This window comes from Protobothrops mucrosquamatus, unplaced genomic scaffold, assembly GCF_001527695.2.
Source record: "Protobothrops mucrosquamatus isolate PMUCROS unplaced genomic scaffold, P.Mucros_1.0 scaffold2264, whole genome shotgun sequence".
Taxonomy (NCBI): domain Eukaryota; kingdom Metazoa; phylum Chordata; class Lepidosauria; order Squamata; family Viperidae; genus Protobothrops; species Protobothrops mucrosquamatus.
Genome location: NW_015388353.1, coordinates 117,642 through 139,272, shown reverse-complemented (window position 1 = coordinate 139,272; position 21,631 = coordinate 117,642). Strand labels below are relative to the sequence as shown.

Below are 21,631 nucleotides of genomic sequence, written 5' to 3'. Positions count from 1 at the left end.
TGGTGGTTTAAGTGTTCTTTCCTCAGCGATGTGGCTCAAATTAATATGAAGTGTGTTCAGTTCAAATGAGAGAACAGTTACAAATAACACACTTTCCCTCCTGATGTAAGCTTAGCAACAGAAATATTATAATTGTAAATTATAACTTATTACATCTCATTAAATTTGTATGTCAACAAATAACTCTGATTCCTGGCATCTTATAAAATAAAATGTAATAAAAACCCCATGGTAAGAGTATAAAATAAAATAAAAATAAAATAAACAAAACATTCATGGCAATAAAACCCCAAACAAATAAACATATTGAACCCACAACTCCAAAAATATCAAACCCAAGCACAATATTATTACAACAATAATAAAATTTGTGCGGTCCACGTTGCTCTGTAAGCTTAGTGGTTTTTCTTGGAGGTGTTTCGTCACCAAACTAGGCAACATCATCAGTGCATGGAGTAATTGATGAAGTTACCTAGGTGGGTAATGAGATGTCTGCAAGAGAACAACCAAGCTCAGAGGGCATCAAGAACACCATAGTTGAACCCTGTGAAATACAACTATTCCTTTCTATCATTAATACATCAAATGCTTACGACATGCAACCCAAAATCAGGCCATTAATGCACAGTACCATGAGGACACCAAAGGACCACCAATCGGCACTTTGGTTGTGGCCCCGCCTGTTCACAACTTCAGGGGCCATGTATTCTACAGTACCGCAGAAAGAATAGGCTTTCTTCTCTTGATCCACCGATTCTTTGCTTAAGCCGAAGTCTAAAACAGCATCACAAAGACACACCAAGCAAAGAGACACTGAGCCAATGTCAGTCATAGAAAGTTGAGATTAGCATGTGAGTTATTTAGGGGAAATTATGTGGTCAATGTCGCTCTCCAGCTATCATGAAAAGTCTACTTTCCTCAAGGCCACCCAATGAGAAGCGCCAACGGAAGGACACCATTTCTTCACCATCTCTTCTTCATCTCTTAGCCAGTCATGTGTCATAGTATAAACTCCTTTTGTACTTGTATTGTAATTGTTGCACGCAAGTCATAAGAGGCCAAGCTTGCAACATGCTATGATGCTCATGTCATCATTTTGACCAAATCTCTATTTGCTACAGGCACCCCCTGAGCCGAACAACACCAGAAAGGTGAATAGGTTCCTTTTTAATAGCCTAAATTTTAGTAGACTGAGACCCAACCCTATCCATGAACTCTTAAATTAATTACTAAATAAAACCATTAAGATGGCCTCAAGCAAGCCCACCAAAATACCCACAAGCTGCATAATAACACAGCCTAATAACACTGATGCTATCTTTCCTGTCCCTTCCTAGTTACAGCAATTCATGATTCATTGACATTACAACTTTATGCTTGGTTGGAAGAATAAATTATACAGAAAGTAAGTTATGATTGTGCTTCACCCGTAAAGATAGGGACTTGATTTAGATGTAAAAGCAAAATGTCTCACCACTGGGTCGATGAAAAAGTTTGAAGGGGAGAATCGGTTTGGATGTAACGCCAGCTCGGTTTCTGGAAAGCTTCATCAAACTAGGGCTTTGATCCAGCGTTTCTCACCCTTGATAGCTTTCAGATCTGTGGACTTCAACTCCCAGAATTCCCCAGCCAGCATGGCTATCTGTGGAATTCTGGGAGTTCAGGTCCACATATCTTAGAGTTGCTAAGGTTGAGGAACACTACTTTGATCTCTGCATAGCTTCCACCAGTGTCCAAGCGACAGATTTATACAACAGTACAAAGACCAAGCTAGAATTTTCAACTGTGTGTCTTTCTCCAAGTGGAGGATTTCAACTTAATGCAAACTCCTCCTATATATGTATGATATCTTTTCTGCCAAAAAAGAGGCAGAGTCCATGCTGAGGTTGCCTGCTCATTTCTGCTCACCCTATTTTAATATTTTCAGCCAACTATAGTGTAGCAAACTAGCTAACGCGGCTTTTCTTCTAAGCATGTTTAGTCCACAGGTGTCATTTTTAGTCAACATTCAGTGATAAAATGTGGTCTAAGCGACAGTATCTGCAGTTAAGCACGGAATTAGAATAATGAACGTCAGTATTTCTTCAACAGGCTAAAAAGCCACTGTCTGGTTTTAAATTAATTGCATTCCTGCGATCTATTTAGAGAGTGTTGTTGTTGCTGTAACACTTGTTTTGATTAGTTGTTTTATTATTTTACTGGAGACTTTGTTTTGCTCTTATTGTGCATACATATTAGTTGCCCTAACAGTTGGTGCCTAGGAAATGTTATAAATAAGCAATTATTGCTTTTTGACAGATCCAAATGGAACGGCTTCTCGTAAAGCACACCAGATACTCTAAACAGCATGACAATAAGAATCAAAAACACATGAGAAAATTTACATCTTCCAGAGAGATTGAAAAGGGGTAAGAAATTCACATACAGTAGCTGTCTCTGAAAATACAATATACACAACTGTACAACTGCACACGTGGCCTTAATGAAAAGGCTGTGAAACTACTTTTAACTCAATTTTTAATGGTTGTGTTTGAATGATGTTGGTTATTTAGCTTTGTGTTTTAATTGTGTACAACGCCCAGATTCACACGCATGAGAAGGGCAGCTATATGAATTCAAGAAATAAATAAATAAATTTAGAGAGCAAGAAGCTAGGAGAGCTGTAATGTTTTAACTGGAATTATGTTAACTTCAGTCAACATTTGGAGTATTACTGAGTCAAACACAGAAAAGCAACTGTTTGGCCAAATGCTAGAAACAAAAGGGAAGAAGGTTTAAGCTTAGGTTTGTATCATTTCTGGACATGGCCTTTGAGGGCCAGATCCTGAAGTTGAAACTCAAGTACTTTGGCCACCTAATGAGAAGGAAGGACTCACTGGAGAAGAGCCTAATGCTGGGAAAGATGGAGGGCAAGAGAAGAAGGGGACGACAGAGGATGAGGTGGCTGGACGGAGTCACTGAAGCAGGAGGCGTGAGCTTAAAGGGACTCCAGAAGATGGTAGAGGACAGGAAGACCTGGAGGAACGTTGTCCATGGGGTCGCGATGAGTTGGACACGACTTCGCAACTAACAACAACAACAAATGGACCCCATCAAAAAGAAAGGGAAAGATTCATCCTGTAATGAATGTCCAAAAGCTGCTTTTTCAAAAGGCAGCCGGACTTGGTTTTTCCTTGAAGACGTTTCTTTTCTCATCCAAGAAGCTTCTTCAGTTCTGACTGGAATCAGAACTGAAGAAGCTTCTTGGATGAGCAGCGAAACATCTTCAAGGAAAAACAAAGTCCAGTTGCCTTTTGAAAAAGCAGCTTTGGAACAACCATGACCTACTGTAGATGACTGAGAATCTCCATAGACATCTGTAACGAATCCTGACTTGTATGTGTGATTTTTTCAATCAAGAATATTAAACCATAATTTATTTTAAAAGCATAGACTAAAAACAGACTGTAGAAACGTAACGGGTGGACTTATATAAACTTCATTTAAAATCTTAAAACATCCTGGAATGGTATCTAGAGATTATTTTTTCCCTACATTTTTAGCATTCTTTTGAAAATTTGCAGGGTTTCATTTTATATAACTACAAAACATGATTTTCTTGTTTTTCATAGAAGGCAAAATGTGAGCATTAGAGCCCCAATCTCCCTGAGCACTCTTCAAAAAGAGAAACGGATGGTTGATAATCAGCAGTGCTTTGGGTGGGGGCCGGCGGGGGGGGCTAATGCTGTTTTATATCTTTGTAAAAACAAACATTCTTCTGTTTTCGTGATACGTTGAAAATTCTAGCTTTGCAGTATGCCTTTGCAAGCCTGTCTTTGCACATACTGTAGGCATTATACTTTGATGTTACTCATCTGCTATGATAGATGAGAATACAATAGACAGCTGGCAGATGTATTCACAGCACGTAGTCAGAGAAGCCAAGAGGACCGCCACACTAGTGTGATTGTTGCTCCATCTGTTGTCTGTGTGTAACACACTTAAAAATGGGGCCAGGTTATTTGAAGGACTACTTCAGTTACTTCTACCCAACCCACCAATGTGGAGATGCAGGGTATGTTATAGGTCGCCTCTCCTTAAATGGGTCCATCTAATGGGACCAAGAAGGATCTTCTCCATAGTAGATCCCTCCCTATGGAACATCATCCCCATGTTTGGTTCCAACCATCTGTTATTTCTACCCAACCCATCAATGTGGAGATGCAGGGTATGTAACAGGTCACCCCTCCTTAAATGGGTCCATTTAATGCAGGGGTCTTCACGCTTGGCCCTTTTATGACTTGTGGACTTCAGCTCCCAGAATTCCTCAGCTGGGCTGCACGCTGGCTGAGGAATTTGGGAGTTGAAGTCCACAAGTCATAAAAGGGCCAAGTTTGAAGACCCCTGATCTAATGGGACCAAGAAGGATCTTCTCCATGGTAGCTGCCTCCCTATGGAACATCATCCCCATGGAGATAAGTTTGGTTCCCACCTTGGCACTCTTTTAAAAGGCCAGAAGACATAGTTTATGGTCATATGGAGCCCATCAAGTGGAGGTGACGGTTTATTGGGTTTTATATTTGGGGCTTTATTTCTATTAGCCACCTGGTGTCACCACGAGTGAGTTGGGAAGCCATATAAGTTTTCTTAATGAATCAATAAATAATAAAAATGGGTGGAGCTTTGATTGAAGCATCAGGGCTTCTCTCTTCACTTTTTTGACCACGTCTTGCAGACTCCGCCCCAGCTGGAATGGACACTGGAGGAAGGCTCAACAAGGAGATTACAGCCAGTCTACAATAAACCGATTCTTTTAGAACTGTAGCATTTATTCAACAAAAAGTTGAAAAATAATTCAAGGATTAAAGGGAGGACCTGAAAGATGAATCTCTCCAGAGACAACTTGACCCAGTTCAAAATAACCTGCCGTTTTTAATCAGTTGAGGCTATTTACGTAAATATATATATATATATATGTGTGTGTGTGTGTGTGTTTTAAAAAAAGCTATACTAATAAGTTTCACCTACCTGTTAACTTGATATGTCCTGCTTCATCAAGCAAAATGCTGAAAATTAAAATTCACATTCACCAATGCACATAACGGGAGTATTTTAATAAGACAGTTGAGCAGATTAGAATACTGTAGTAAATTACATTTAATTAATTAAGAATTTTCTGAAAACATATATTTTGAAGAGAGAGAGAAAAAAAGAAGCAGAGTACAGGTAGTCCTCGACTTACCACAGCTCATTTAGTGATGGTTCAAAGTTACAACAGCACTGGAAAAAAAGTGGCTCATGTCCGTTTTTCACACTTACAACCGTTGCGGCATCCCCCACGGTCACGTGACCAAAATTCGGACGCCGAATTGTCCCAGAGTCACGTGATCCCCTTTTGCAACTTTCTGACAAGCAAAGTCAATGGGGAAGCCGGGTTCACTTCACAACGCTGTTACTAATTCAACAATTGCAGCGATTCGCTTTACAACGGCAGCCAGAAAGGTCGTAAAATGGGACAAAGTTTGCTTAACAACTGTCGCATATATAAGCACAAAGTTTTTGGGGCTCAATTGCAGTCGTTAAGTCGAGGATGACCTGTATAGCTCTTCTGCGGTGATTCCGTATTTATTTTATGGCAAATACAAAGAAGCGTTTTAAATAAGAGTACCATAATAGTGGATAAAATACATTTTACATTACTTTTCTGGCTTCAAGTCCCTGTATACAATTCCCAAGCTGTGCAGGTGATCCAAAGCTAGAGCCAGTTCTGCGAGGTAGAATTTCACATCTTCCTCTGTAAACATAACCTAATAAGAACTATATAGATTTACATTCCGGTCTTGTTAAATTTCTGCACATCAAAGACGTTCGCAAACCCCCACAACGTTTAAGGACCTGTGATGCAAATGACCTAGTCAGGGCTGCATGTTGTCCATGATCTTGAATGACCCATCAGATGGAAATCTACATTTTGTGCAACTTCAAAAAAGGACCAACATTGATCCTATTATCCCAAAGATGCTTTTTTTCAAAAGGCAATTGGACTTTTTGTTTTTCCTTGAAGATAAAAGAAAAACAAATTCCGGTTATCTTTTGAAAAAGCACCTTTGGGAGAACTATGATCTGGATGACTCAGAATCTCCATAGACATGGATCCTATTAGTTTTCCAAGGATAAATATTCAGAGCATGCCCTCCGAAGCACCTCACCAATGACAAATGAATGATTAGAAGGGAAGTGGAATGGTGACCTCTGGAAAGACATGTGTCCAGCAGAATACTTAATTCCTCTGCATGAAAAAAGGTCCAGATAAAATCTAGAGATTCTTACTCCCTATTTCCCATTCATCATCTCTCCAGGATGAAGAAATCTTCCATAACTGGGACAAAAGGAAGAAGCAATAGCAATAGCACCTAGACTTATGTTCTACGCCATACAGCCCTCTCTAAGCAGTTTACAAAGTCAGCCTCTTTGCCCCCAACAATCTGAGTCCTCATTTTACAGACCTCGGAAGGATGCAAGGTTGAGTCAACCTTGAGCCAGTCAGGATCGAACTCCTGGCAGTGGGCAGAGTTAGCCTGCAATACTGCATTCTAACCACTATGGCACCATGGCTCTTGAAGTATGGAGCTACCTCAAAAGATAAGGGCTTTCTAATGCATAAATAAAATCATTTCCTATAAAGGTGATGATTATGATGATTTACAGCTACTGGTGGCTATCAATGCAATGCAAGGTATTTTTTAGCACAGTGTTTCTCAACCTTGCCTACTTTAAGAGGTGTGGACTTCAACTCCCAGAATTCTCCAGGCAACCTGTGGAATTCTGGGAGTTGAAGTCCACAGCTCTTAAAGTGGCCAAGCTTGAGAAACGTTGCATTTAGCTCAGCATAAACATCTCGGAACACCACTCTTTCACAAAATATTTGTTTAGAAATCAATCGGGAAAAACACCAAAGAGCAGCTACAGTACCCACACCAAACTTCAGCCCCCCAAAAAATAATACCAAAGTATGACCAGGCTCTCTTGGTGCAGAAGCACACATACACATTTTCAATTCTTTTCTAAATAGGAGTTTTAAATGCACATGAAAGCATATTTCGAACTGAGTGACTTTCAAGTGCAAATTACTACCTGTTAAATAATCAAGGTAAATTTATTTCTCTGAAAATAGCAGATCTTTGCTACCTTATGTGTAAGCTTCCCCCACAAACAGTTGCTAACAGGGCTTCTTGTCAGGGGATAGTTTTGCATTGTTCATTTTATTGATTGTACTTTTATCGGTCAATGACTGAAATAAATGTCTGTCAAGGGCAAAATATGCACATCTATCTAGAAATAAGTTCTACCATGCTTAATGCGGCTTACTCCAAGGTAAGTGTCTAAACTGAATCATATTAAGCTGATTACTCCTTTAAAAAAAATCTACAGTCACTGCAGGAGCTTTTAGCTGCAAATGAAAGATGTCAAGCAACTCCTCTACTTGTTTGCACAGTATTCATACTTTCACTAGACAAAACTTCTCTACAAGATATTTTTTACTCTTGTGATTTGAGATCCCCACTGTTGAAGTTTCTCCCTAGCAGTATTATCTATGTCAGTCCAATCTCCATTTACCGGAACAAGATTATTTAAGTATCTCAAACAATTCCACATGATAAAAAGGTCTCCAAGATCACAGAAAATAAAAAGTGAGAGCTAACCATTAAAAGACAAAACTCTGCAATTATCTGAACTTGGTTGGAGCACCCCAAAAATTGAGTCCAGCATTTGTCTGTTGACTCATTAAAGCAGCCAGGTGATATGGGTTTTGCACTCCAGGGTGCTTTGAAGTATCTCTTCTTTTACAATCCTTTCTAAGACATTTCTAAGTCCTGGAGGGGGAAAAAAGACCTACTTCCTCGCATAGCGAGAAATGCTTTACTTATTAATACATTTGACCTCGTTGTGTTTTTACACAGAAACCTTTCCTTTGAGTGGGGAAAACAGCATTTCTAAAAGCAAAGAGTAGGATGATTTTTAATGTAGTCATAACAGTGTAGGTGGTGCCTATTTATCCAATCCTGCCTTTTCTCCAGAAAGCCAAAAACAGCATACCACCCTCTTAACTTCATGACCAATTGTACCCTCACAATTTGGAGGGAGATTAGCTTAAGAGATATTAATGGCAAGTTGATCCAGTTTCTTCACCGCTGAAAAGTGATAGAGAGCCAGATTTAGGCAAGGAAAAAAAACCCAGATTTGAAACTAAGATATATAAAACATATAAGGAATGGTTGCTGGAATTGGGTATGTTAGTTTAATGAAGAGAAGGACGAGGGGGGACATGATAGCAGCGTTCCAGTATCTCAGGGGCTGCCACAAAGAAGAGGGAGTCAAGCTCTTCTCCAAAGCACCTGAAGGCAGGACAAGAAGCAACGGGTGGAAACTGATCAAGGAGAGAAGCAACCTAGAACTAAGGAGAAACTTCCTGCCAGTGAGAACAATTAACCAGTGGAACAACCTGCCTCCAAAAGCGGTGAATGCTCCAACAATGGACATTTTTTAAGAAGAGACTGGACAGCCATTAGTCTGAAATGGTATAGGGTTTCCTGCCTGAGCAGGGGGTTGGACTAGATGACCTCCAAGGTCCCTTCCAACTTTATTATTATTATTATTATTATTATTATTATTATTATTATTATTATTATTATTATTTAGAATAAATGGATTTGAGCTAGTCATCTCCTCTGAGCATAGTTTCCCTATCACATGGATGTTGAAAATATAAAAAGGGAAAATAGAGCTCTTGGAAGAAAAGGCAAGGATAAAAATTCAGTAGAAAGCTCCCACTTCACACTAGTGTTGACGATGTTTTAAAAGGTCCATAAATACATACCTCTTTGGATAATCTTGTGAACACATCTCCTCCCCTGAGAAAGTCCAATATTAAATATAGCTTTCCTTCAGTCTGGAAGGCTGTAAAGAGCAGCCATAAAATATGAATCAGTTTTGTACAACAACAGATAGGCAGCATAGATAAAACACTAAATAACATATCCTAATCACACCAGACATTCGGGGGCTCTAAACTTTTAACTACTCCAGGCAAGAGGAATCAATAGCATTCTATAAGTTATTTGGCCAATAAACTAAATTGATATCCACATATTTAGGTAAAACTCTAAAATACTTTATTAGTATTTGACAGCATCACACTGGGAGACAGCATTTTTGTGACTTTTCTCATTTATCAGCCGGAAGACCCGCATCCAGGAAGCCCCCACTGGCACTTGCACAACATCTGCCTGACAACTTGGGTTGCTGAATACCCAGATATAGGAAGGCATATAAATGACCCCACGCATAAGTTTCCAGACTTTGAACTACCACGTCAGCAATGGACAATCCTGAACAGGATTCGCACCCCGCATGGGTGTATAAATGGGGTATAGTATCCTCCCCTCAGTGTGACTGTGGGGGTCCCACATCAAAATGTAGATCATACCATGATGGGGTGTAAGCTGAGGGCATATACCGGTCCACTGTGTGATATTTTTAAATATAAATGATGTTGCACTTTGATGGTTAGATGGCCTAGACCAGGGGTAGGCAACCTTGGCTCTTTTATGACTCGTGGACTTCAACTCCCAGAATTCCTGAGCCAGCATAGTCCACGAGTCATAAAAGAGCCAAGGTTGCCTACCCCTGGCCTAGACATTGGTATTTGAACATAGATTTTTAACATTTATATTTTATTTGCATTCTATTAAACTAGATGAAAGGTTGACATATATTACTAATCCACGTACAATATGCCAAACGCTAAGTAAATAATAAAACTCTCATCTAAATAAACCCAGTTTTGTGGAAATCATTTACAAATATCTGCTTGAGGCGCTCGTGGATCTAATCACACAATATGAAGTCTGCTTTTTTTTCTTTTTTTAACCAAGCTAGTAGATGTAATCCAAACTCTAGAAATGAAGACATTTATCAGATAAACCTTGATCGAAGTCACAGACAATAATACTCACCATAGTGCAGTTTGACAATAAATGGATGATTTACTTCTACTAATATATCTCTCTCCATCTTTGTGCGAACTCTGTCTCGAACTGCAAACATAAGTTTTCCAAGAAGAGTGAAACTAAATACATATTGATGCCTTTTACAATAAGCAAACGTACAAAGGATGTTTGTGAACAAATTTCTATTAGTCATTTTCAGAAGCATCCCAGTGTTTTCCATGGAGATTGCATGGGAAAGTTCAAGCGACTTTGAACATCCAACCATCAAGACTCCCAAAACATCATGAAAAAGCCACAACTGTAACAAGACTCACTAGTACAACATATTTGCGAACAGCTGCCAACTTTCCGATGAGTCATTTAAAACAGCCGCTTCAAAATTGTAATATTGTTAATAATTGAATTGAACATGGCTTCTGATCACTTACATGGGAATATCCTTTTTTTTTTTTTTACTCATAGTGATATGGAACTGTCTTCTTCTAGACAAGAGTTTTTCACCCTTGGCAGCTTTCAAATGTATGGACTTCAACTCCCAGAATTCCCTAGCGAACATTTGGCTGGGGAATTCTGGGAGTTGAAGTCCACCCATCTTAAAAGTCTACAGCATATGCTAAGGTTGAGAAGTACTGTTTTAAAGGGTAATCTAGAGTTCTGGAATTTCCCAGTGGAATTGTATTCATATTTTAATCAGAATTTTTTCCTTAGTTTCTTATGATCAGTCAAGGTCATCCACATGCTGCTACTTACAAATCAGTATTACAGGTATGATTTAAAGTGAATCTAGTTTAAATATTTCATCAATTCCGGCAATAAATCCTGGGAATAAATCAGTAACTGCTGATTCCCTTTAATTTTATATAGTCTAAGCTAGTGGTTCTCAACCTTTTTAATGCCGCGACCCCAACCGGTCGTAAGTCGAGGACTAAACCGGTCGTAAGTCGAGGACTAAACCGGTCGTAAGTCGAGGACTAAACCGGTCATAAGTTGAGGACTACCCAACCGGTCGTAAGTCGAGGACTTTCCCCGCCCGGGAGCGCCGTGCATGCGTGGTTCCGCCCCCTGCGCCGGCCGAGGCGTAGCTGGCAAGCGGCAGAGACGGAGCAGGCCGACCACTAGCTGGCCCAGCCCAAGGGAGGTAAGGCACCCGCTGGAAAAGGGGAAAAAAAATGGCGGACAAAAAATGGTGGACAAAAAAAATGGTGGACAGCCTTGCTTGGCGACCCCCGTGAAATGGTCGATCGACCCCAAATGGGGTCCCGACCCACAGGTTGAGAACCACTGGTAAGCAGTCACTACTACATCTCTGTGATTAGACAAAGAGATTTTCGCAACAGGGACCGATGACAGGGCTAAGAACTCAATAACCAGCTGGTTAGTGAAAAATCTACCGTAATGAAATTATTTGCTTCCGTATAAACAGTAGGCAATATTCACAATATTGAATTTGAATTCACACATTCATTCTGCTGGGTATTTCTGTTCAAATGCTACAATCTTCAATGGAATTTATCAGCATCTTTAAGATAAAGCTCATTATTAAGCTATAAATGGTGATATTTCATCAATAAAAATACAGCAGAAATATTTTTTTTAAAATGAAGCATACCTTTCAATGAAGCTTTCTTTAGAACTTTCATGGCGTATAAATACCCAGCATCAGGACCAATTAGTTTTCTCACAAGGAAAACCTCAACAAACAAGAAAGATTAAATACAGTACAGTGTACGTATAGCTTGTGTAGTCCAATAAATTTCTTTCTAGTAACCACAAAGATTCAGATAACAGTATCTAAATGAGCTGATGTAAGATATGCTATTTAAGTGTAGAATAATACTTCCAGTGCCTGTTTTTTTTATCAAAATCCTAGTTCTCCAAGATTAATTTTATAAAAATATTCCACTGCAAAGAAATACTACGCAATCCTGTAAGACAGCCTAAACCGCTGCAAATTTAATTGTGGCACTTGAAAACCCCAAAAAGAACATCTATCATCAACTCCATTATCTAATAATTCAGTATAAATTTTATACCCCTTTTCCTTAAATCAGACTTCTCCAACCTGGAATCCTTCCAGATACTGTATGTGGACTTGATTTTCCAGAATTCCCTAGTCACTTAAGTGCTATTGCAACTGCTATTGCTATCGCTGCCCACAGCCTGGAGTTCGATCCTGACCGGCTCAAAGTTAACTCAACCTTCCATCCTTCTGGTAAAATGAGGACCCAGATTGTCAGGGGCAAGAGGCTGACTCCGTAAACCACTTAGAGGGCTGTAAAGGGCTATGGAGCGATATATAAGACTAAGTGCTATTGCTATTGTTACTGAAATGCTTACAGGACTTACTATAGTAAGTTCCCCAACACTTAAAAACACTAGCCTTATATCTAGTAGAGGAGTGGAATCAGGGGCTATATTGGACACCCAACACAACATTGAGAACAAACACGGCTTATTTTCATTGTTACCTTTCCAAATGACCCTTGACCAAGGACTTTAAGCAATTCAAATTGTGCAGGATCTGCTTTTTCACATCCTTCTTTTACATGGTGGGTAATAGGGATCTCTTTGACACTTCCTTCATCCTATTTAAAAGAAAGAGAAAGAAAGAAAGAAAGAAAGGAATGAAGGAAGGAAGGAAGGAAGGAAGAGAAAGAAAGAGAGGAAGAAAGGAAGAAAGGAAAAAAGGAAAGAAAGAAAGAAAGAAAGAAAGAAAAACTGTTAAGAATGAATGTTACATTATTTAAGATATCTGCACCCTGCTTGTTTACCTAAAACAGCATCTCCCAACCTTTTCTATACTCCGCGCCCCTAGAACGCTTCTGATATATTCTCGCACCCCTTACAAAAGTTCGAAATAACGGCAACGAATTATGCATATACACACTATAATTTTGAAACTTCTAAACCCTAATTTTTGCACCCCCTGGAATATCGTCTCGCACCCCCAGTTGGGAACCCCTGACCTAAAAGATACTTAAAGCAGATCGTTCATAGTTGTAAAGAATATTGTTTATGTTTTATGATTTGTAACAAACGAAGAAGCAAAGATGGCTTACCACATTTCAGGCAGAGCCCATAGATACAGGCTACTCAGTCTAAATCAAGGACCAGAGCTATATTTTACAATCTGAGAAAATGTACAGTGAAGTTTTTGTTTTTCTGAGACTTGGCTATTTATACATTAAAATAACTCAATCATTGCAGAATCCGGTGAAAAGGCACTCGGAAGAGACTCACTATTTTATAGACATTCGAATACATCTGAAGAATTTTCCTTATCTTCAGCTTTCAAGATTAAAAAGTATAAATGTTTATTTCAGTTTATCAGGCTGAGATTCTTTAAATTTCCCTGATTGTTTCACAATCCCAAAATAACATATTACTGGCGAGGGGGAGTCAGGGTGCACTGCAATCCAATATTACCAAGGAACAATTCATCCTAATTTGACTTATTCTGTGTTCGCTGATATATAAAATTGTATGATTAATAATAATCTTGCAAAAGAAACATCCTCTCGAAATCCAGATCCTGTCCCATCTTTACTCAAAACTTCCCTGAAAAGAAAATTGAGCCCAAAATTTCTTTGCCCATCTCTTCAATCGCCTTAATCATTTACATTAGTGGCTTTTATTCTTTGACATTATAACAGAGTTGGAAGGGACCTTGGAGATCTTCTAGTCCAACCCTCTGCTCAGGCAGGAAGCCCTATACCATTTCACACAAGTGACTGTCCAATCTCTTCTTAAAACCTTCCTGTGTTGGAGTACCTGCAACTTCTAGAGGCAGGTTGCTCCACTGGTTAATTGTTTTAAGTGTCAGGAAGTTTCCCCTTAGTTCTAGGTTGCTTCTCTCCTTGACTAGTTTCCATCCGTTGCTTCTTGTCCGGCCTTCCAGTGCTTTGGAGAATAGCTTGACTCCCTCTTCTTTGTGGCAACCCCTCAAATATTGGAACACTGCTGTATTTTGTTCAGGTGATACTAGAAATCATCTTAGCGCTAGACTTGGGTGCACTAAAAGGTACCCCTTTCCAAAAAAAAAAAAAAAAAGCAGTTAAAAGTAGAATCCATGTGGCCTAGTCGCACAAAGACAAAAATAAATGAAGTTCCAGTATCCAACACCCCATGATGCTGCTTTTAACTGGGTTTTTTTTTTTAAAAAAAAAAAATTGTTTGCATGAACTGATCTTAGCAGTTCATCTGTTTCTATGTTTAAAAGTGATCTGAAGTAACCCGGATTTGACAGGGGAACGGGTTTCTGTGGAAACTGACACAATAGTAATTAAATAAGAACTTAAGAAAACAACGCTTTTGAATGCCACTGTCAGTAGAAATGATGTTATACTCTCTTATTACCATAATCGGAACACTTGCTGGCTGAGTCATCGTAGACCTCACACAACTGAAGGATCTGAAATGCTACAGTACTTCCAGTGAATTCTAAATACTGAGCGGTAGCCACATAATAGAACGAACAAACAAACAAAAAAAGATTTTGAACAGGATTTGGAAATTCAACAGCTGTTAAGAGTGGGCAGCAGTTACACATGTAGCAGAACAGGAGAAAGAAAACATGTGTTGTACAACTGCCTAATGCTTCATCAGCTTCAAGCTTCTTCAATTTTGGCCTAACATCTTCCAAACATCTGCATTTTCAGTTTCTTCTTGTTTCTTGCAGCCCAATCTCCTAACTACAATAACAGTGAAATGATGGCATGCACATTATGATACCATTAAGCATGGATGGCCTAATATCATATACAAGTATATAAATAGGCCACACTTGGAATACTGCATCCAGTTTTGGTCACCACAATGTAAAAAAGATGTTGAGACTCTAGAAAGAGTGCAGAGAAGAGCAACAAAGATGATTAGGGGACTGGAGGCTAAAACATATAAGGAATGGTTGCTGGAATTGGGTATGTCTAGTTTAATGAAGAGAAGGACGAGGGGGGACATGATAGCAGTGTTCCAATATCTCAGAGGCTGCCCCAAAGAAGAGGGAGTCAAGCTATTCTCCAAAGCGCCTGAAGGCAGGACAAGAAGCAATGGGTGGAAACTGATCAAGGAGAGAAGCAACCTAGAACTAAGGAGAAACTTCCTGACAGTTAGAACAATTAACCAGTGGAACTACCTGCCTCCAGAAGCGGTGAATGCTCCAACACTGGAAGTTTTTAAGAAGAAACTGGACAGCCATTTGTCCAAAATGGTATAGGGTTTCCTGCCTGAGCAGGGGATTGGACTAGATGACCTCCAAGGTCCCTTCCAACTTTATTATTATTATTATTATTATTATTATTATTATTATTATTATTATTATTATTATTATTATTATTATTATTAAATTGTTGCTATGCTTGATGATGCTCATCTGTGTGTCCTTCTCTTCATTTCTGAGGGACCTATCTTCACCTATTCATTTGATCTCCTAGCACCTTAATTCTTTTAGCTTTTCCACAACAGTGCTTTAATTAGATGTTAAAATCTGGAACATCAGTAGCATAGATTAAACCAGGGGTCCCCAATCCCTGGTCCATGGACCAGTACCGGGCCACAGCATGCCAGCAACCGGTCCGCACAAACAAGCAAAACCCCATCCGTGGGATGCAGGCAGCACACAAAACCACGCCCCCTCTGGTCCGCGGAAAAACCTCTCTCCACGGAACCGGTTCCTGGTGCCCAAAAGTTTGGGGACCTCTGGATTAGACAATTCAGCAATGTCGCAAGATCCAGCTTAAGTAATCAACTGGTTTTTACAATATTTATTTACTTCCTTCTTCCTCGATTCGGCTTAAAAAAATACCAACAAATTCACAGAATTATAAAAAAGCAAACAAATGAAAAGAAAGTTTTCATTTTCAGTTCTAGATTGATGAACTGGGTTCATCTATGTTCTGTTCCACCCATACTACTGTGACTGGATTTAAGCAGTGATGTACGGTATAATTTCTGTCCAATACAATTAAGCAGAAATATCTAATGGCATGAATAAATGTAATATTATATTATTCTTAATTAAAATCCCAAGACTTTTGTTTTTCTTTTTATAAATACAATAGTTTCAGGAATGTAGTAAAACCTTCTTATTATATTCTATTATTTTACTGCATTATTAATACAGCATTACAATAATATAATAAGCATATTTTAAAGTTAATATACTATCTCCAGCAAATTTATTTATGATTTCATCAAAACTAGTGAATGTCACTAATTAGCGGTGTTAATTAATATTATAAATATTGGTATGCTTCAGCTTTACCTAAATCTATTCTTAATATTGACTATTGACTACTGCAGTTATCATTTCAACATGTTTAAACATTCCCAAGACCAATTAGAACATTACTATAAGCCACATTCATTTTTTTTTCTTTTAACAACCCTGTAAACCTGTAATATCAGGGTGGAATCGGAGCGACTGAATGGAGCTGAGCATTTACTGGCTGGATGCCCTTCCTGATGCCTACACAAGAGTTCACAGCAGATATTTCCTCTTTGCGCTACCTAGGATGGAACTCACAGTCTCTTGAGATGTTATATTTTCCAGCTCCCAGACCTTGTGTGGCTAATATTTAAAAAAGAAGCTTGTCTAATAAGAAAAATGCCATCAATCTCCTGAATTAATCATCTTATCGATTCTAATTTACGTAGACGCATTCCTATGTGTGGCAATTTTGGGGAAGAACACAAACCACAGAACAAATAAAGATCCTTGGCCAAAAGTTTCTCTTTAATTAATAGTCAACACATTTACTAATGAGACTCACTAAATATAGGGTTAGAATGTTAGTTCTCATGTTAGGGACAATGTAATTTGTTGGGATTGAGTGGGAGTTTCTTCCAGAATAAGCATTAGAATCCGTGGAGAATTTCCACATTTCTTTTGGATTCTTTTCTCTCTTTTTTCCAGCTTTTGAAACACACACACACACACACAGAGAGAGAGTGACAGAAAGAGAGAGAGAGAGAGAATGTGTGTGTGTGTGTGTTTACTATCTATATCAGCAGGGAAATATAAATCGGAGCAATTGTCAACAAGAATTAGCATTCCATTGTCAAAATAGTTTTAAGGAGCTCATTTCCTAGTTACGTTTGCAAGCAAAAATACAAGCTATTAGAAGAGGATGAATCTGAGACAAAATAAAATCAGAGCAAGCAACACCATATTAAACAACTACCCTAGAATTAAAGCACCAACATTGACCAAAACACATTTGGAGTATTTCAATTTGGCATTTCTGATAATGAATATGACTTACAAGAGAACAGTTCCTCTGTTGTAATGGGTTTTAAGTTTATGAGCTGAGAACCGTTTTGTCTTTTCCACTACGTCTGTAATTAGCCATCATATAAATTTCTTAGAACCCTGCAGTGTGTGAATGGTAAACATGGCTAATAAGTTGATAAGGTATCAAACACAATTCCTCCCCAAAACTTTCTCCAAGCAGGAAAGGAGAAACGTTTTTTGCAAACGAGACACTTTTGCAAACTTAGTTTTCAATGTTGTTTTCCACCGCTGGGCTGAGTAGATGGCAGCAGGCAGCGAGCCCTAACTGATCTCAGAAATTAAGCAGCGATCAGCCCTGGTTAGTTCTTGATTGTGAGAATTAGATGGGAATTCCAGGGCAACTGGCTAGACTGGAAAATAGAAAAAAGGAATCTCAGAGAAAGGCAATGGCAAACCACTTCTCTTGGGAATGTCAAGAAAATTGCATGGATATAACCACAAAGAATCAAGTTTGACTTCAGGGCATCTTTGAATCAAAAACTTGAGATTTGCAAAAATTTCAGTTGCATGTTCAGACTACAGCATTCTGTTAGCTACCATTTTTTCCTGCTTCAAATAAGCAGGAGCTCCAGATGCAATTCTTATAGAATTAGATTATTATTATTATTATTATTATTATTATTATTATTATTATTATTATTATTATTATTATTATTATTATTATTATTAAAAAATGCGGACTTACGTTTTGAAAATATGTAATTATTTTAAAAACACAACTAGGCAAACCAAATTTTCCCTGATGAAGAAGCAAGGAAAATGTTGTTTGTCTCCTCTTTACACCTCTTTATACTTTGGTTTTCTTGCATTCAATCTGGTCCAGTTCTTATAGACTGCCTGAATAATCCCTGCAGTTTTTTGTGCAAGTTTTTTTCAAAAGTGGTTTGCCATTGCTTCTTTCCTAGGGCTGAAAAAAAGTAACTGGCCCACGGTCACCTAGAGGACTAGAACTCACAATCTCCTGGTTTTTAGCCTGATGCCTTGATGACTATACCCAACAAGCTCTGCATATAGTATAAAGCTATTTTAAAAGGCTTCAACAGATGTTCCTATCATGAGGAATACCCCCCCAAATGTACTTACATTACAGGAATATGGTTCTCCCTCCTCCATAGGTTCATCCACCATTTTAATGCCATTCAGCTACAAAATAAAGAGGCATCGTGAGTTCAGATACATAAGCAATCATATATATATATTTGTTAACAGTGTGACCGAAAAGAAATTGAGAAAGCTGTTGCACAACTCTCCAAATGGCCCTTATTTTAGGTAGAAACAGGGCTTTTTTTTGTCATAGAATGCCCAGAACGGAGTTCTGGCACCTTTTTTGGATGGAACCTTGTAGGGTAGACAAGCGGGTTGTATGACGTGTGTGAGTTCCGGCACCTTTTTTTTTTTTTTTTTACAAAAAAAGCACTGGGTAGAAACATTAGATAATCCAAAATAACTTAAGCACTGGGCCAGAAAGTTGTTATAGGTAGTCCTTGTTTAGCAACTGTTCACAGTTATGACAAACCTCCCCAGACCTACATATGACCTGTTTTTGAAGTTCTGATAGCCACATATACATGTCCCGCAGTCACGTGATTGCATTCATTTATGGCTGTTTGCAAAATCCTGCAGCCATGTGACCTCATTTTTTAACGTTTTTTTTGCCTGTTGTCTGGGGGGGGGAACACCCATTGGGAAAATTGACTTCTTTAATGACTGTCATGTTTGCTTAACAATTGCCACATTTGCATAACAACTGCTGGGGAAAAAAGGTTGTAAAATCAATCATGGTCACCTGGTGGCCCCCATCACTCATAGCCACAATTCCAGGCTCAGTTCCAGTTGTAAGTCAAGGATTGCCAGTATCCTGTGCCACTGAGCGAAGAACTGGTTAGGTATCTAACCTAATCACATTTTGGGTTGGTTTTGGCCTTGGCCTTATCTTTTTAAAACAGGTATATTCCTGTAAGTGAAATGGGTGTTTTGTGGACATCCCATGCTCCCCGCTACAAATTTACTAAAGGGGTAGACTTTTTCTGCCTGATTATCAATGAGATTAAGAGTGCTGTTTCAAATTCCCTCCCCAAACTCAAAGATTGGGAGAAGCACAATGGACAGGAAAATGGAAAGAGTTAAGAAAATCTTCCCCCCAAGATGATATTTTGAGGAAAAAGTCACTGCTAATAGCAGTTTCCTTTCAGTCTATCAGTTTGTGCCATCCTTTTGTGTGCTTTTTTCAGGAAGTAATATTAAAAGCAACTGCAGTTTTAAATGAAACATGCTCTCCGATCAACTTGGTAAAATCCACAAGTTGATAGCAACAAAATATAATAGGCAACAGAGCAGAGACGCTAAAGTGAGCCGTACATGCTTTCAAAACATACAAGGAATATTTATGCTTAATGTTCTCAGATGTTTATAAAGCAACAGAAGTACAAACCATGGCTACCCAAACTTCTGTTCTAAGATGAGAATAACCAGAAAACTTTGATAGTGTGTCTTGGTAATACAACAAGAAAGAAAAAAAATGTGTTTTTATTTTTGTATTAGCACTCACTGGATTTTATGCTTTTTCAGAAAATATAGAAAAGCTGGTAAGGGATTTGAAATGATGGTTAGCCAATATTCTGGTTTTGAAAATGAAACCATCCCTTGGATTGTATTTGAGTACTTAAAGAGGATGAAGTAAAAGTGGAAATGCCAAATTAAACTAGTGGGTTAAAGTGCACGGAGGCTAATTATGTGAGAATTTTACTAAATTCTTTTACAAAAATCAAGTGAAACGGCATCAACTGCTAAAAGACTGTTAGTTCAGACAGATGGCTCATGAGATTTTCTTCTCAATCTAATTTTAAATAATTGGCCCCATTTAATGAAAAGTCATACCAAGCTAAATCATCTTTTTCAGCCTTTTTTCCCCTTACTATGAAGTTGCTAAATTTGTTGCTAAAGTTGAACTTTAGAAACATCAAGTCTGCTCTTGTCCTAACATGTCGATTATGTTCATTAAAAAACTGGAAGAACCCGATAAAGAACGCGAGGGTAATTATTCATTTTGCTAGATGAATTATCATACAATTCAGCAACAACTCAAGTTCATCCACTCTCCCATCCTACAACATGCACACGTATCGGCACACACCCATGACCACATGCTAAGAAATGGCTTTCTGGATTATTAAAGCAACAGGATTATTAAAGCAACTCTCTACCACCAAGTTCTGAGTGTCGTACACAAAATGAAACAGGATGTTATTTATTTATTATTAACCCGCCTTTATTATTATTTTTTTTACAAATAACTCAAGTCAACAAACGTATCCAACACACTTTCTTCCTCCCATTTTCCCCATGAGAGAGAGAGAGAGAGAGAGAGACATAGAAAGAGAAAAACACAGAAACAGAGAAAAACAGAGAGAGAGAGAGAGAGAGAGAGAGAGAGAGAGAGAGAGAGAGAGAGAGAGAGAGAGAGAGAGAGAGAGAGAGAAACACATACACACATACACAGAGAAAGAGAGAGAGAGAGTAACAGAAAGGGAAAGAGAAAGAGAGAGAGAAAGAGAGAGATTCTCTGTCGTCCCCTTCTTCTCTTGCTCTCCATCTTTCCCAGCATTAGGCTCTTCTCCAGTGAGTCCTTCCTTCTCATGAGGTGGCCAAAGTATTTGAGTTTCAACTTCAGGATCTGGCCTTCTAAAGAGCAGTCAGGGTTGATCTCCTCTAGGACTGACCAGTTTGATCACCTTGCAGTCCAGGGGACTCGGAGGAGTCTTCTCCAGCACCATAGTTCAATTATTTGGCGCTCAGCCTTTCTTGTGGTCCAACTTTCACAGCCATACATTGCAACTAGGAAAACCATGGCCTTGACTATACGCACTTTTGTTGGCAGGGCGATGTCTCTGCTTTTTAGTATGTTGTCTAGATTTGCCATAGCTTTCCTCCCCAGGAGCAAGCGTCTTTTAATTTCTTGGCTGCAGTCTCCATCTGTGGTGATCTTATGAAGAACAGCACTGAAGATTTTGTGTTTCTCGTCTAGCCTCTCAACTCTTCTTAGGTATTGTGTGCCATGATGGACCAGATTCTTTTAACAATAAGGGCCTTGAATTGAATTAATATTGACAGGACCTCTGTATGTCCAAAACCCTTTAGAGAGAAGTGCGACTAACAAAGCAATGAGCTACATGAAGCAGCCCTTGAGAGACACTTGGAACTTCTAGAATGCGGTCCAGAATGCATCAACATGGGCAATTAGGATGTATTCTTATCAAGGTCCTTTTTGAAAAGGCAACTTTTTGCTTGAAGACGTTTTACTTCTCATCCAAGAAAGGTTTTTTTCTTTCCAGTTCATGAAGACAACTGAAGA

General features: G+C 38.7%; 1 protein-coding gene across 1 annotated transcript in view; it reads right to left on the bottom strand.

The window, feature by feature from the left end:
- RPS6KA6 (ribosomal protein S6 kinase A6) overlaps positions 1-18,417 on the bottom strand; it is a 30,553-nt gene extending 12,136 nt beyond the window's left edge. Inside the window, exons 1-8 of the mRNA XM_029285788.1 lie at positions 18,364-18,417; positions 12,458-12,574; positions 11,599-11,680; positions 9,996-10,076; positions 8,858-8,937; positions 5,680-5,786; positions 5,008-5,045; positions 632-774 (exon numbers count right to left, since the gene is read on the bottom strand). Of these exons, the coding sequence (XP_029141621.1) occupies positions 632-774; positions 5,008-5,045; positions 5,680-5,786; positions 8,858-8,937; positions 9,996-10,076; positions 11,599-11,680; positions 12,458-12,574; positions 18,364-18,408 (693 nt within the window). The 5' untranslated portion in view covers positions 18,409-18,417. The remainder of the gene's footprint in view (positions 1-631; positions 775-5,007; positions 5,046-5,679; positions 5,787-8,857; positions 8,938-9,995; positions 10,077-11,598; positions 11,681-12,457; positions 12,575-18,363) is intronic.
- Positions 18,418-21,631: the final 3,214 nt, after the last annotated feature.